Raw genomic sequence first — 16,047 nt, forward strand, 5'->3', positions numbered from 1 at the left:
CTGAATCTTTTCTTTTTCAGCATGACATCTCTCTCTCTCTTATCTACACAGCAGTGGCCTTGAAAATAATGTCAAGTCTCGTGTGCAATACCCACCACCCCTTCTCTCCGAGTGGTTTTATTACTCTTAATATTTCCGTAATCTCCTGCCCTCTCTTATCATTTATTACCCCGCAATCAATACCCGGGTTTCCCTTTCTCTCCTGGCCTTTTGTTTTACTGTTGAAGCTGTTCAAAATTTCAAACACAACCAGCACAAACTCTGCATTTCCTACCCTGTAAACCGGGGTGCAATCCCCGACAAAAGCTTCAAACCTGAATCTGTGAAATGGGTTTGAACAGATTTTCATGGCTTCTTTTCTTCTCTTTGCCGTTTCTACTACTCTGCCTGGAAATTCATTGTTACAGTTCAGAACTTTCTGTAAATTTCTTAAGCACTCCATTGACATTCTCGCGTCAGTCCTCAGCTACATTTCTATTCCAAGTTCGGAAGGCTTCTAAAGAATACACTTGCAGCAATTGTAGCATCAAATGCAAGGTCATTTGAAGACTTATTTTTTTTCTTTTCTTCTGTTATATCCTTTCTTAGTTTTTCTCACTGCGCGGTTTTCATATATATATTTTTTTCTTTCTAATTTGGTGTTGAAGCGGTTTTCGTTCGGTTGTTTTTTTCTTCTTTTTTTTTTTCCTTTATAGCTTCTTAGTTTTTCTTCTCATGTCAATGCCGTTTTATATATTTGGTTGAGGTTGTAATTGGTGATGCTTTGGCGACAAGTTCTGAAAATAGCACATTCGGTTTATGCGGATGAGGAATAATAAGCTTGGGATTCATTGTCCTTATAACCAAAAAAAAAAAAAAAAGATGCATAAGTCCTTAAAACAGAGTATTTAGTTTATATATATCAGAAGTGATAGGTTTCAGTACTTCACTATAGTAAGTCAGGAAAGTTTAGGAAGTTCAGTTTGTTCTATTCAGATGTAATGTAAGAAAGCATATGCCGATGATACCAGAAGAATTTCGGAAGAACTAACAAAAGATAATATTTTTCTTTTCTCACTTTCTAGAGACAGGATTATGTAGCTAATCCCAAATAGTTGGGATTAAGGCCAAGTTGGGTTGAATTGCTCACTTTCTAGAGAATTGTAGGGAGTATTTGAATTAGGTAACAACAGGTAAAAGTGCTTAAAGCCATTTCATGATGTTCCTATCTTTCAGGTTGGAACTTGGAAGAATTGGGATGGTCAACAAGTTTTAAGTAGTATTACTGTCTTTCTCTCTCTCTCTCTCTCTCTCTCACACACACACACACACACACACACACACTCACTCACTCACTCACTCACTCACTCACTCACTCTTGTTTGAAAGAATGCTTCTTTTTTAGTTTGAGTTTCTTTTCTAATTTGAGTTTCTTTCATTCTATAATGAAAATGGATATTTGATTTGTGTTTGAATCATCATGATGTTATGGTTCATATCAGGCATCTTTTTAAAATTCATCAAGATTATTATACTGTTTTTCTTATTTTACTGTTTTTCCATTTTTTTTTTGTTGTATGACAAGGTTTTATCTAGGTTAATGAATAGACCCCTATGTTTGATTATTTTTGCTACCCCATGACATGAAGATTCTGGCTTGAATACATTATAATAACAAGTTGGTTGAGTTTCCTTCTTTTGGTTTCCATGTTCACTTAATATGATGATCATGCTATTGCAGCTAGATGGCCAAATCTCTTCTGATTGCGAAACCAGGAAGGTTTCTTATATGGCCTTGCATGATGGTAACCACACATTTGAGGTTTGCATCAATGGATCTCAAGGAGTCGGCTGTGCTAGCTATAACTGGACTGTTGGTTAAGAAACTATCCTTTATCCTTTTCTGAGTCTTGTTTATATTTTCTACTGAAAAATTTAGGTTTTGTAAATGGGTCAAATACTCTGTGAAGTGGCATTCAAGTCTCAGAATAAACTTCAACTCACCTTTAAGTTTCATTTTAACTTGGTGAATTGACAAAAAGATAAAAGAAGGCATGATTGTTTAAAGGGTATGAAGGACATAATAGAACATTGAATGAGGCCTAATGGTATACCTTTTGCAGTTTAATTAGATTTAGCTTCTGTTGAATAGGTTGCTAATTTTAGTTATATTTTATTTCTGCAGATACAATCCCGCCTACCGCATATGTTACTGCTTCAACATCTTTTACAAATGCACTAAATGTGTCCATAGATATTTCTTTTAGTGAACCCTGCACTGGTGGAGGTGGTTTTGGGTGCTCATCTGTGAACACCTGCAATGTGAGTAGGTGGCCTAATAAATTTATCAAGCTTCTAAGCACTCATGTTTTACTTTTATTTTTGTTAGGATATACCTTTTAATCGAATTTATGGTTTTGTTAACGTTGTTTTTATAGCAATTTCTTTTTCCTTATAATTTTTTCTTGAGGGAAATATTATATTGTATGGCAAAAAGATGTCTACACAAGAGGATGTACAAACATGCAAATTAGCTAAAAACTACTTGGACAAAGAGTTGCCACTATAACAGAAGCTTTATTTGGCCAGACTACCTGCAATCAATAAGCCAAGTTCAGTTCACTAGAGTGAATATCCACCTAGTTTGAATCTTCATGCCTTGTAGAGTTTCTTGATCCCATTCAATAGTTAGGTCATCTGCAAAAACTGCATTATGAGCTCTATAACTAGTCTATTTTTTTATTTTTTTTGTGGGTACTTGGCAATACAGGACCCCATAAGAAGGATTGTCACTTCACTTTAGCTGTGCCTTTATCTCCCATGGCTCCAGTGGGAGCTCAATACATACTCTAGTTAGCATTATATAACCCTCCCTCCACACATTGCCAGCCGGTCCTCTAACTGACTGAGAACCCACATCAAATCTGAGAAGACTCACCATGGATGGGAGGGGGAAAGGCTGCATGTCAAGTAGGGCCACCGGAAGAGGATGGAAAGATCTGCATGCAATTTGGCAAGTAACCAAAACGCTGAGGAGGAAGAAAACTTGGCCTCTTGAGTTCTAAAAGATGCTTCATTGTTTTGGAAGACCCATCTGTTCTCTTTCCCTATAACTAGAGAAGGCATCTGCTTTGGATGCCACCAGTCAAAGAAGGGAAGATGCTTTTGCAGTCAATAATAATTTTTAATGGGTGTATATGGAAGTAACAATATTTGCAAATTGCAAATAACAACCATCTTTGAGTAGCTTTTAACAATCGATTTTTTGCTTTAGTTTGACAACAGCATTTAAACAACTCTTACAGATACCCTCTTCTTTATATACAGCTGCTTGTTTTTGGTGCTGGGCAAGTTATACCATCCACCCTGAGGATTGTTCAGCCTTACCTCAAATATTCTCTTCTTGTGGGGTTATCATCCAGGGCACAGTATGGACGAGTGATAGTGGTAATGGATAAAGATTTCTGCACAGACAGTACTGGAAACAAGTTTACAAGAAGTTCAAATTCGAGTTCTGTTGTACACTTTGGTGAGTCTCATTTTTTGTTTTCCACATAAGACTATATCAATTTCTTATGGAAATACGAAATTGACTAAAAGTTCATTTTATTACAAATAAAGAAGTAAAAAGCTTTGTTGTATGAAATGTTAAGATGCTTTTATCTTCCTCTAGGATCATTACCGAATGCTGGTCCTGGTTATCCGGGTCTCAGGAGGGGTGGAGTGGATACGAACCTACCTCCAGCATTTTCTTGCACAAAGTGGTTTTTCTCAGATTTGAACCCAAGTTCTCATACTTGTCAACCTGAGTTTTTACCATTGAACCGAGCAATGCTTTTATCATATCATTTTGGAAAATTGTTTGTATGTTTCAACAATACTGACATGTTCATTTGCATCATCAATATCATTTTAAAGTAGGAATGAATGGTCATCAACCCTTCCTAAAATAAACAAAAAAGAAGCATGAATTTTCTGGTTGAAATTAACCCATGTTGGTATATTGGTTGAGAAGTTTGTGTAAATACAAATATTCTTAATCCAAGTTAACACATTTTTCCACTCACTTTATTCTTTTGGTATATTTGCTTCTCCAGATAGAAGAAATGTATTTGTGAACTTGAGGACTCATATCCCAGAAAAGTTACTTGAACTCAACAGTGAAACTAGAACAGTTGAGGCAACTAATAACTTTAAGAACTTGAAGATCTATTTGTACTTCTCAGTACCCGTACTCAACTCATCTTCTGAAATTCTAAGTTCTCTCCACCCAAGTCAGGGATTGCTTCTTCCTACTAATGGAAAGAGCCTTGGGAATCGTCGGTTTGGGTTTCTGGTAAATTATTTTCTTACGAAATTTCTATATTCATGCTTTTAATTATCTTATCCTCATATTAATTCATGACTAATTTGCCAAATCTGGAACCTATCTGTATCTCTTCCCACCCCATACCTGGCCACCACTGATTTCCTTTGCTACCACCTCCAAGGGGTGGATCAAGTTAGGTTAGTCTAAGATAGAATTTTCCAATGCCCTCCATTGATGAGTTGGTTAGTGGATGTAAGCAGTAGCCAAGAAAAAGAACAAGTTGGTTTTGTAAAATATATTCAGCCCTACTCACCATCAGTCCATCACCACTACAATAACACCAGCATCAGTGATGATGCCATTTTTTGTCACAAATTCCTAATTTGAATATTTTTCTTTCAGGTTAGAAATATATCATGTGTTGCTGTTGTTACTATAAGCTTTGACTCGAGCTCTATAATCAGCAGACAAGGAACCCCGGTCTCTCAGATTGCTCCTGTTACTTTTCTTTATGGTACCTTCTATGCTTATTCTTGAGAACTAAGAAACTATTTGGCATGTTTTCCATGAAATTAGGTGAAACACTTGTCAAATACTATCTTGATATTTTACCTTCAGAATAATTAATCAGCTCTTTCCTTGCTAAACAAGGAGGAACATAGGAAACACTTGTTTTGGGAGGTTAATGGCATAGTTGTCAAGGAGTTGCCTAGGTGACTAGGTGCCCTTGGCTGAGTGCCGTGTTTATAGCAACAAAGACACCCTCCTAGGCAACAAAAATGAAAAAGTTGGCACCTTATTATAATATAATTCATCTTGCTACATCTTAATAATATGTGTGTTAAAACATTCTACTATATACTATATATGTATCATCTATACCCGCCTATGGTTGGATAAGGATTGGATGATGATGATATGTATCATTTTTACTTTGTCTTAAAGTTTTACTACTGATATTTAAAAGATCCAAGTCTTTTGAGAAGAGAAAAAGAAAGAAAGAATTGAAATATAAAGAGGTTTCTTTCTCTCTCTCTCTCTCTCTCTTACATTAAATAAAAGAGTGGCTCCACCCTTGTTCTCTTTTACCTTTTAATTACTCTCTATCTTAAAAATTTTATCATATAAAATCATAGCCTTCTTTAGTTTCTAATTTGTTAGTCTTTATTAAATACTTATTATATTAAAATTATTTTGAATGTTTTGAAATTAATATATTTAAAATACCATTGTCCTAGGTATGAGGGTGGACCTTGGCACAGCGGTTGGATTGCTCCATTGCGACCTGGGTGACCAGGGTTCATATCTTCGAAACAGCCTCTCTGTATGTGCAGGGGTAAGGCTGCGTACATCTGTCCCTCCCTAGACCCTGCATTGGTGGGAGCCTCGTGCACTGGGCTGCCCTTTTTTTATTGTCCTGGATATGTTGGTTTTCTATATTTTGAAAGGAATTTTAATGATCTTAATTAGAAGATTTGCTATTTTTTTTTTCAATTAATTTTGCATGTTGAATGGTATATAAAACTAGGAACTAGGCAAAACTTGGTTTCTATGTTTTATGAAATTCTTATCACTTGGTGCCTGCCTAGGTGACTAGGCGCCCCACTGTCACCCAAAATTGCCAAAATGTGTTGACAACTATGGTGAATATTGAAAACAACTCATACAGGCAAGATGCATGGGTAAGAAGTGGGGTTAGGTAGTGTAGGCTAACCTAACAAGTAGGACTCTCTCATATTGTACATATCATTCTTTTACCACAATCGATAAAGTGTTTTCACTATATCAATCAAAATAACTCTATTGTTAATATTTCATGTTGTCATTAGGACATCGTTGATTAATGGTCTTTTCTTCCTATCCTTTGATCCTATCATTTTATTTGTGTATGTTTTGAAGTACCCATATAGTTGGGATAAGTCATGGATAATGATGATGATGATGATGATGTTTTGAAATACCTAATTTTTTTAACCACCCAAGATGTCAGTGTATTTTGAGAATCAGATCAAATCATTGTTCTAACAGCAGATAGCTATTGGGTTGACAATTTTATGAACACTTTATAGAATACTTATTTAATATCTGCTGTCCAGGTATACAGAAACAGATACTTTGGCCATTAGACGGAAAACCAAGGCCTTCTCTGTTTAATTCCTAGAAGCATTTTTATAGGACTATTCATATCTAGAGATAATAAGACATAATCCATCTATAGAAATTAGATTTTGAAGTTCGCTTGTCTTTTCCTGACGCATATATGCATATGAAATACCAGATTCTCAACGTCCTTCTGTGAGATTGAGTACAACATCTAAAATGAGGACGAGAGAACGTACTGTACCTGTAGTAATAAAGTTCATCAAGCCTGTATTTGGTTTCAACTCTTCATCTCTATTGGTTTCAGGAGGGCATTTGCAGAGGCAAGTTTTCCTGCCTTTATTACTTCATTTTCAGTTAGTAGAAGCCAGAAAGTTATGACTATGATATTTGTGTATCTCTGCCAGGCCTTATGATTCTTATGGACTTGAAGAAGTATATTAGAGTAACCTGTAATGAAAACTAGTTTATATCTGAAAATGGAGGTATTATAATAAGAAAATCTAAATCCTAAAAGAATTCATGAAGCTAAAGTACCTCTGAAGGTGTCAAACAGGTGAAGTGAGGTGATAATTTAATAGTAGATTAGGATAATATCCTTTTGCTTGTTTTTCAGAATTTGAAGATTTTTCTTTCCTTCTAATTTTTCTTTAATGTGTTTTCCTACAATGTGGGTCACTTTCTGTTTAATTAGAACTTTTGCCATGTATTTTACATAAATAGGTTCTTGCATGGATATCTGTATTTATCAGCCACCTGAAAACAAGAAAAAAATTGCTGATATTTTTTTCTTTCTTGGCATTAGTGACATAGTTGCATATGATACCAATTTTCTAAGAATAAATGGGCAACATAGTCTTTTTAATGCTGTGGCCCAGGAATCAATGCTCTTTGAAGTTGACTCTTTACATTCTGATACATTTTATAACATTGTGCAGCTTTCTTGAAATTAGTAGGAGCATATACACTGCAGACATAAATGCTGATGATAAGATAGTATCAATCAATGTTCCAGAAAACATAACTGGAGATGTTGCTGGAAACAAAAATCTAGCATCCAATGTTCTACAAGTGAGGCATTGTAAGGATTCATAGTTTGTTGCCTTAGCGTTATTTTAATTTATTGCTAAGATTAGTAAGAGTATGTAAAGGAGCAGGCCACACCTCTTGAAATTTATATTTACCATATTTGAACTTTGTATCCAGAAAAGGATGGATTTGGGTTTGTCTATTTGGATGCTTTCTTGTCCAAAGTAGGTTGCCATCATGCTACATACACACTTCTACTGAGGACCAGGTCGGGATTTGATCTGAATTCAAATCCAATATTGAAATGCATTTGATATGAGTCCGAACCTTGAACTGGGCTGGATACATGTGCAGACTTGTAAATGTGTGCTTTTGGATCTGGACAAAGTCCAATTGCATCTGTTTAACCCCAACCTTGTTTTATGTCCAAGGTTGGCCCAAGTTAGGTGTTCTCAGGATATTTTTGAATAGCATGTGGTATCCTCTTCACGCTTTAAATGCATTTTGATCATAGTTCCATTTGCATTTTAAGTCAGCATCTTCTATTGGTTTTTCTTTCTTTCTTTATATTTGTGATAATATGCGTCTGAGTTTTTCTTTCTTTTTTTTTGGTCTTTTGCAGATTCTATCCCTATTATATCATCTGTCTTTTCCATCTTTGTAACTGCCACATTTGCAGTAACAGCTTTGGCTGCGGGACTACTTGCTGTTTCAACTGAGAGTCTTCAATCAATGGGAGCATTTTCCAGACCATCTTCTTCTTTGATTTCTGATCCTGCAAGAAATCTTTTTGTATGATACCTAACCTTTCAAATGATTGTCAGTACTGTAGTTAGTAACTTTGATCTAAAACAACTTAGTTTTCAGAGCCATCTTTTTTTTTTTTGATAAGGAATATTGTATTACTCAAAATAAGGGAGAAGCTTCCATCAAACTAATTACAAAAGGGAAGCATCCAAGCCACACATGCCAGAAGAATTTTACGTAGAGTATACTGAGTGTATAAAATATATCCACTAATTACTCATTTACAGAATAAACAAATAGGATCCTCTCCCATTGATTTGTGAATTGTTCCTTTTTCATGCCTGTGAACTCCTTCAGAATACCAGCCCATTCAATCATGCACCTCTCAGTCTTCCTTATCAGTCCTTCTATCTCTGACTCTGATTGATTGAAGACTTTACTATTGCACTCCAGCCAAATGGCCCAACACAGGGCACCAGAAACCAAATGCCATACTATCCTGCCCCTGCTACTAAACACCTTAGAGGACCAAGATGCAATCAGAGATGCCAGATCTCTTGGCATCACCGTAACCACCCTGAACAGCTGCAGGAAACGATGCCATATAGGGTAGGAGACTGGGCACCACAGCTGAAGATGAGATACATCTTCAACCTCTGATTGGAATAGAGCACATTGATTACCAAACCCCTATTGCTTAGGTGGTCTGTTGTAGGAATTCTGTTGAGGATTGCAGACCACAAGAAGATTTTCACCTTCAACGGCCATTTGGCTTTCTGGATCCAGGACCAAGGAACTGGTTCTTTCAAATGGGATCTCATAATTTAAAGAATGATCTGACTGTAAACTTTCTGAGGCTTCCAAGGTCCACCACATACTGTCCTGCATGTAGAAATAAAGCAGCACCTTTCAAATAAATAAAACTTGAAAATGGTAAACCAAGAGAAAGGGAAGAGAAAATGCATGACTTAACATACAAGAGTTATCCATGGATAATCTCTCCTTTTTGAGAAACCACATTCTCAGTCATCTTAAATCTATTTTTTTTTCTGGGAGATTGTTGAAAATGTTCAGAGCTTTCCTGTAATAGCTTCTGCAGATAGAAAATGTGGTTAATCAATTGAAATTCTTCAAACATTGTAATAAGAATTCTTAATATGGTAGAGTTTCTTTTATATGGCGAACATTCTACATAACCAGCTCCTGAGACCTAATAGCAAAATTGGACAAAACTTGTGAGAAGCTATTCTGGATGTTCCTTTGTGCTGAAAATTCAGATCCTTTATGTATTTGGTACATAAGATCCCATGATCAGAATATTGCTTGACAACACAAAATGCTCCTTGATTCCTGTCTAACTGGTTGTGGTTCCTGGAAAGTTTTAAAGACCACTGGGATTTAAACTAAAAATCTTTGACAGATTGACACTTTCAATTAGACAGGTCTAGGTTTAACTCCCCTGCACATTGTGATTCTGTTGTCAAACGTTGGTTCATGACTGTGTGTCAATATGACTCAGATAGGGATTTGAAACAATTTATAAATATTTAGAAGCATCCTTTAGTTTCTTTTGAGATACATATCTCTTCAGATTCAGATGTTTCTTTTTAGATGCTTCTAAAAGATTTTTCTTGTTTTTCTGTGATGCAGAGGATCACATGCCACATTCAGGTATTTGCTCTGTCTAGATGGTTAGCAGTTACCATGCCAATTGAGTATTATGAATTTGCAAGGGCTTTGCAATGGAGTATACCCTATCTCAGTGTCCCATGGGAAACTAGAAATGCTCAGAAAGTTATGATAAATTCAAGCCCCCCTTCCATGACTCATCCAGGAATACCAAAGAATCATAAACTAGGAACTTCTGAGAGTATGATATTAGGCAATGGAAAATTGGAAACGGCTGTTTCCATATTTGGTTTGCCACTCACTCCAATGGAGTACAGATCATTTTTTGAGGTCAGAAAAAGCATTTTACCTTTCCTTCAACTGATTTCATCCATCATTGGCATCAGATAATGACATATTGACATAATGAAGCTTGTACTCGCAGAGCCAAAATATTATACCTGAAGCCGAGCATATCTTGGATTCACAGAGTTCAAATGAGTAAGTGATATGATGCTTCGATAGAAATGGGGAATATAAATGGCAATTCAGGGACAGCCTGGAACTTCCCTCAGAGTTTAAATTTTAAATATATTCTGTCAAAGGGAAATGATGGTTTGGTGGAAGAGAATACTGATTTAGAGCTGATGAAATAGTAAACTGGCCAAACCTAATTGGTGCATTGGTCCTCTGACTGCATTGCTGATTTTTAGTAGTTACCACTATGGTAATTCACTAATTTTTTGATTTGTAACAACATCAAGGAACTTAATTAAATCAATTAGTACAGCCAAGAGAACAATCTCAAAATTAAACTTAAGCTTATCCTCGGTATCTCCCCCATTACACAGGTTTTGACCTAATGTTACACTCGCTTTTAGCCCTGAATGGCTGGTCCTCAATACCAGTCTCCCTTAGTTTTCCATAACAATGACTTATTGTCACTCTCAGGGACCTTTTGGTAATGACTGAAGTGGCTGAATTAAATGACTTATTTCTTTGCCTTGTAGTGGATAAAATAGTCGTATAGTAAGTAACACATATAGCCTATAGGGGAATAATAATCAACCCAATATCCCATTCAGCCATTAATGATCTCACAATCTACTTAATGACTTATTCACTAAAGACAAGACAATAAGTCATTCAGTTCAACCGCCTGAATCATTATCAAATGGTACCTAAGCATATCAAATATTGAGGTCTGCCAGGATTTCTCTGTAGAGGCATAGAACATCATACAACCATCACCATCACCATTGCTATCCTATAAATTTTGTCCTGGCTATTTCAGATCAGCCACTTGAATCCTTTATCCTGCATAAGTCCATTCTACCAAGAATCATACCTTCCATACTACATATGCCTTCAAATATATTATGACAATTTTAATTGACATTCTTTAAATGTTTCAACCTTCTATTTTCTGCTTTTTTTCTTCTGACAAAATAATTAATCCATAGTACTATAGAACAACAAATCTGTTGAATCTTAACCAAATCAAAGTTGGCAGATATCGACTAGAAGCTGGGAAGAGTTTCTTGGTCTCATTGACATACTGGTGAAACCAGGAAATTGTGTGAAATTAAAGGAATAACTGGGGTGATTGGGGAACAAAATTCGGCCAGAGGAGAATTTATCTGTAGTTTAAATGCAGTTTAATGTGTTTGAGTTTGAGATCAAATTAGGGTTTTTGGTTATGAAATTTTAATGGGTAACAACTTAACAAGACCTTGCTCCAACTATATGGGGTTGGCTACATATCCCCGTTTTTCTATTCCATCTCTTATCTATCCTGTAGCAAATTATTAGTCTTTAGATGTTTTCTCATTACATCAACCCATGTCTTTTTTGGCATTCCTTTAGCTTTTTTGTAGTACTAAGTTCGCACCAGATTACTCCTTGTGCAATAAATGCATTTCTTTGTATATGCCCAAAGCATTTAAATCTACCTTTCCATATTTTATTACCTATTGAGGCTGTACTCTGCTTGATAATGACATTGCTACCCTTATAGCCATTTTATAGATCTTTTCAACCTGATTGGTATTTTCTGATAATGCAATACTTCAAGTGCATCTCTCTACTTCATTAACTCCACTCTAGTTCCATCACTTTTCCTTTGAGATTTCCATGAGAAGTAGATAGAAATTAGGGAAACTATGTTTAGAGGTTGAATTGAATTGAATGAAAAAACTTGTTCAGTGGAACTAGAAAAAGAAAGTGGTTGGATGGGATTGAGTTTTTCTAGGATTTCAGTGAATTTTCTGAGAGCATCAACTATGCAAGAATTTCTGGGTGGGTGCTAATTAGGATGAGGAATAGATGCAGGCTTTAAACTTAATGTGGAGTGAGAATCATCTCAAATTTCAGGACTTTAAAGTTGTCAATCAGCTGCAAACATCAACATGACTTGAAATGAAAGATCAATTGCAAGAAGCATAGCAAGGAAAGAGACCTAGTAGGAAAGGGTTTTCTAGGAATCATTCGTAGATGTAGGATGAATTGTACCACCAGGCATTATATCACCAATAAATATCAAATTTTTATTCATGTCCTGTAAACTAAAGCATAACAAATATTTGTCCTCTTCCTTGTGCAGCCAACTCATAATATTAAGCAGGATTACCATTACATTGTGTTAACTACTACTAACATGCAAAACAAACTACCAACTGAAAAATCGGTTTCAGTAACATAAAAATTAGTAGGATTTAAGAAACATACTCCCACTGAAGGATTCCACATGAACGTAATTAAAAGGCAAATATATACATGCAACCGATGTATAGACTTTTGCACATTCTTGCTTCTGTCTGTATTATATGTACCATATTCTACATCACCTACTATCACATAAGTTAAGTTGAAATGAATCACGGTTTTAGTTCATGAACTAGTAAGAATAGCTTTTTGTTTATTTTTTTACAAGTAAACTGGCTTTTTGTGCTGCAGGTGGCAGGAATTCAGCAGAAACATGTTCTGGTTAGGTATGATATGTGGGAGTTTGATTCTGGTTCATGCTTTGGTTCTGTTCATTGTAAGATTCAGGAGAAAATTTTCAGAAAAGCATAGCTGTTATGGAGCACTTACCATTCCAAGATTTGAGATATTCCTGATAATTCTTTCATTGCCTTGTATCTGCCAAGCTTCTGTTCCTCTAATTAAAGGTAACATGAATTAAATCTTCAAATAGTCCTTGTTCCTTTACCTGTCTTATAACCTTCCATATTTTATCCATTCTGTTAAATAAAACATCTGGCTCTTAAACATGATGAGGACCTTAATTGTGCTCTTTTAATACTAGAGAAAAGGAAAATCATTTTTCCTGAAGACCAGAAATGTAGTTTCTGTTTTGGGGCCCTTGCATAGCAGAAAATCAGACTAGCCTGTTGGATGGGTCCCCTCTCCCATTTAAGAGACTGCAGACATAAAAAAGCAGTTTGATAGGATCAGTTGCTTTATGCATCATTTGGGGTCTTGCAAATATTGTGATGGAACCCTTTTCTATACTCTGAATAGTAACAGAAAAAACAAAGTAATTAAGGAGCCTTTGGACTGTTTTATTGGTTCTCAGTTCTGTAGACCAAGTGCTAACCTTTGTTATATGCATCCAATTTGTTGTGGTCACATGAAGTCCAGAAGATCAAGCTTAGTTATTGCAATCAGTTAAAGTGATGAGTGACATTAATCAAAATATTTCTTTTTGGTCTCTTGAGAACAAATGTTTGTTTAACAAGCAAGAGTGACATAATACATTATTGCCTAGAAAATGACCATATTAATAAGTAAATATGATACATTTATAATAAGGTTTGAAACATTTCTTTGCAACTGTGTTCTTGTATGATTATCATTTTGCTCAATTTTAACTGCACATATGTGTACTATATGTCATATAATGTGATAAGTTGTTACTGCAAGCATTATATTTACTCCTATTATGAATATGCTGATTTTGATATCTTTTCCAATTCAAGGAGGAGTTACTTCGGGGGTTATAGTTGGTGTTCTGCTTCTGGGTGTTGTGTCTTTTCTGCTACTATCTCTACTCTTATTTCTTTCAGTGGGAATTACTATGGGTAAGCTACTTCAATATAAGGAGGTTCATCAAGAAGGCCAGAAATTCCATTGGTATCAAGGTATTGTGAGAGTGACCTTGGGTCCTGGTAAAAGAGGTCAATGGTCATGGAAGAACCAGACAAATTCTGTTTATTTAACAATGTTTGGTCCCTTGTTTGAGGATCTAAGAGGCCCTCCAAAATACATGCTTTCACAGATTTCTGGGGGAAACCCCAGAAAGCAGGCAGACAGCATCATTGCCTCTGATGATGAGACAGAAGATGCAGAGGCACCTTTCATCCAGAAGCTCTTTGGCATTCTAAGGATTTACTACACATTACTTGAATCTGTAAGACGGGTCACTCTTGGAATTGTTGCTGGTGCTTACTCTATCAATGTGTCGTCTAAGACTCCAGCATTGATACTATTATGCATCACCTCTTTTCAGCTCTTTTTCCTTGTTCTGAAAAAACCTTTTATAAAGAAAAGGGTTCAGCTAGTAGAGATTCTTGCAGTTGCCAGTGAAGTTGGTATCTTCTCTATTTGTCTTGTTCTCTTAGAGAAGGAATTTTCATACAGGGATGAGAGTAGAGTTGGAATTTTCATGCTTTTGCTATTCCTGGTTGGATTTATTGCACAGTTGATGAATGAATGGTATGCATTGTATAGACAGACACTGCAACTGGACCCTGCCATGAACTCTTTCATATCAGGCCTGAAAACAGCTTCTGTTGGATTGCTGTTGATTTTGATCCCATCAAATCAGATAAAGAACCTCGACAATGGGTTCCCATTGAACCAATCTGGGGATGGAGAGATGGGCGATACTGTCTCATCTGCTGACCGGCATAGGAGTTCTGGTAGCAGGAGCTCAGGTACCACAGATAGACCATGGCTGAAACAACTAAGAGAACTGGCAAAAGCAAGCTTTAGTAGGGAAGACAGTGGAGCTCCAAAAGATCCTTCAAGCAGTAAGAGTGGGTTTTGGGCTGGAAATAGGAGTGGGAGCTCATCAGTAACTTCATCAGCAGATTTCAAGTCGAGACCAAGAGGATTATATAGAGATTTAGAAGCCATTTTTTCGTCCAAGTGAATTTTAAACAGTTACATGGAACAGTAGAGGACCCAAGTGTATGAAGAGGTATTTGTACAGGCTTTCATCAGATGAACCATAACTGATATGCTTCTATTAAGTCAAGATGGTTTTTGGGTTCGATGGTTGATGGGAGAGTATAGTTCTTAGCTTTTGTTTATATTCAAACTTTTTTCTTTTTTTTTTTCTCTTTTGTATGCATATGAAATTCTTAGAAATAAAAGATGGCTAAATGAAGCTGTTATGTAGATCTGTGACTTTATAAGTTGTAGAGGATTGGAGGTCCAATGTACCTAAAACCAACCATTTGATGTAAAGCTTTAAGGTTATTGACATTTTAGCACCTCCCTGCTCAAAATGGAGACCCAAAATTTAAAAGAAAAGGAAAACATGGAACTGGAAAAATGGAGGACACTTTTTTTAATGGAAACTAAGAACTTGCATGAGAGGATCAACTGAACTAGACAGTCAAACGAGCGGATTTGCAAAAGTGGCATTGACGAGCATAAGCCAATGACCCCCTTCGATGTCCGAAGAGAATGATTTCTCTTCACTTCTGTTTGGAGTTTCAGTCTTTGGAGATTGGAATTTGGATGCTCATCGAGTATACACAGTCATTCATCTTAGTCTGCCCAGAATCTGATGAGTTTTAACTCTTTTAATTTCTTTTCCCTACATGTAAGATGACATATAACAATAATTACTACAGCTCAGATTGGAAGGAGTACAGATGCAATATGTAGAGTGCAAAATCTTGTATTTTGTATGTATTTGTATTATACATATTTGTATTTGTACTCTTTTCCCCCCGATTTTGAAATAAATCCCCGTCCCCGACCTCAATCCCCATGGGGATTTGAATCACAGAAATTTTAAAGCTAATAGTATTTTTGAAAAATAAATTTATTTAAAATAAATAAAAATTTATATATACATATATAATCGGGGTGGGGACCTCATTCCCCATCCCCGACCCCATCGGGTCAGGGAAGTTGGGTACCCGCTGGGGATGGAGAAAATTGCCATCTCTAGTGCAATGGCCCCATTTTGGTTCCATTCTGCTCATGTTGAGCTAAGGGCATCAATGGACCAGTTTTGCATTAGACCCGTTCAAATCAAA

General features: G+C 36.1%; 1 protein-coding gene across 3 annotated transcripts; it reads left to right on the forward strand.

Moving 5' to 3' along the window:
* Nucleotides 1-19: 19 nt before the first annotated feature.
* On the forward strand, nt 20-15,270 carry LOC104593155 (uncharacterized). Of its 3 annotated transcripts, XM_010252874.3 has the most exons (13): nt 20-537; nt 1,721-1,856; nt 2,165-2,301; nt 3,307-3,508; nt 4,077-4,315; nt 4,691-4,802; nt 6,567-6,711; nt 7,327-7,469; nt 8,040-8,209; nt 9,815-10,123; nt 10,218-10,273; nt 12,728-12,942; nt 13,753-15,270. In XM_010252874.3, the coding sequence occupies exons 1-13, from the start codon at nt 328-330 to the stop codon at nt 14,925-14,927; spliced, it is 3,249 nt and encodes a 1,082-aa protein (XP_010251176.1). In that variant the 5' UTR covers nt 20-327; the 3' UTR covers nt 14,928-15,270. The 3 variants fall into 3 exon arrangements, with proteins under 3 accessions (XP_010251176.1, XP_010251177.1, XP_088758054.1); XM_010252875.2 differs by lacking the exon at nt 1,721-1,856 and having other exon boundaries at nt 416-537; XM_088901928.1 differs by lacking the exons at nt 20-537; nt 1,721-1,856; nt 2,165-2,301 and adding an exon at nt 3,653-3,740 and having other exon boundaries at nt 3,370-3,508.
* Nucleotides 15,271-16,047: the final 777 nt, after the last annotated feature.

This window comes from Nelumbo nucifera, chromosome 3 (assembly GCF_055504915.1).
Source record: "Nelumbo nucifera cultivar China Antique chromosome 3, China Antique-T2T, whole genome shotgun sequence".
NCBI lineage: Eukaryota > Viridiplantae > Streptophyta > Magnoliopsida > Proteales > Nelumbonaceae > Nelumbo > Nelumbo nucifera.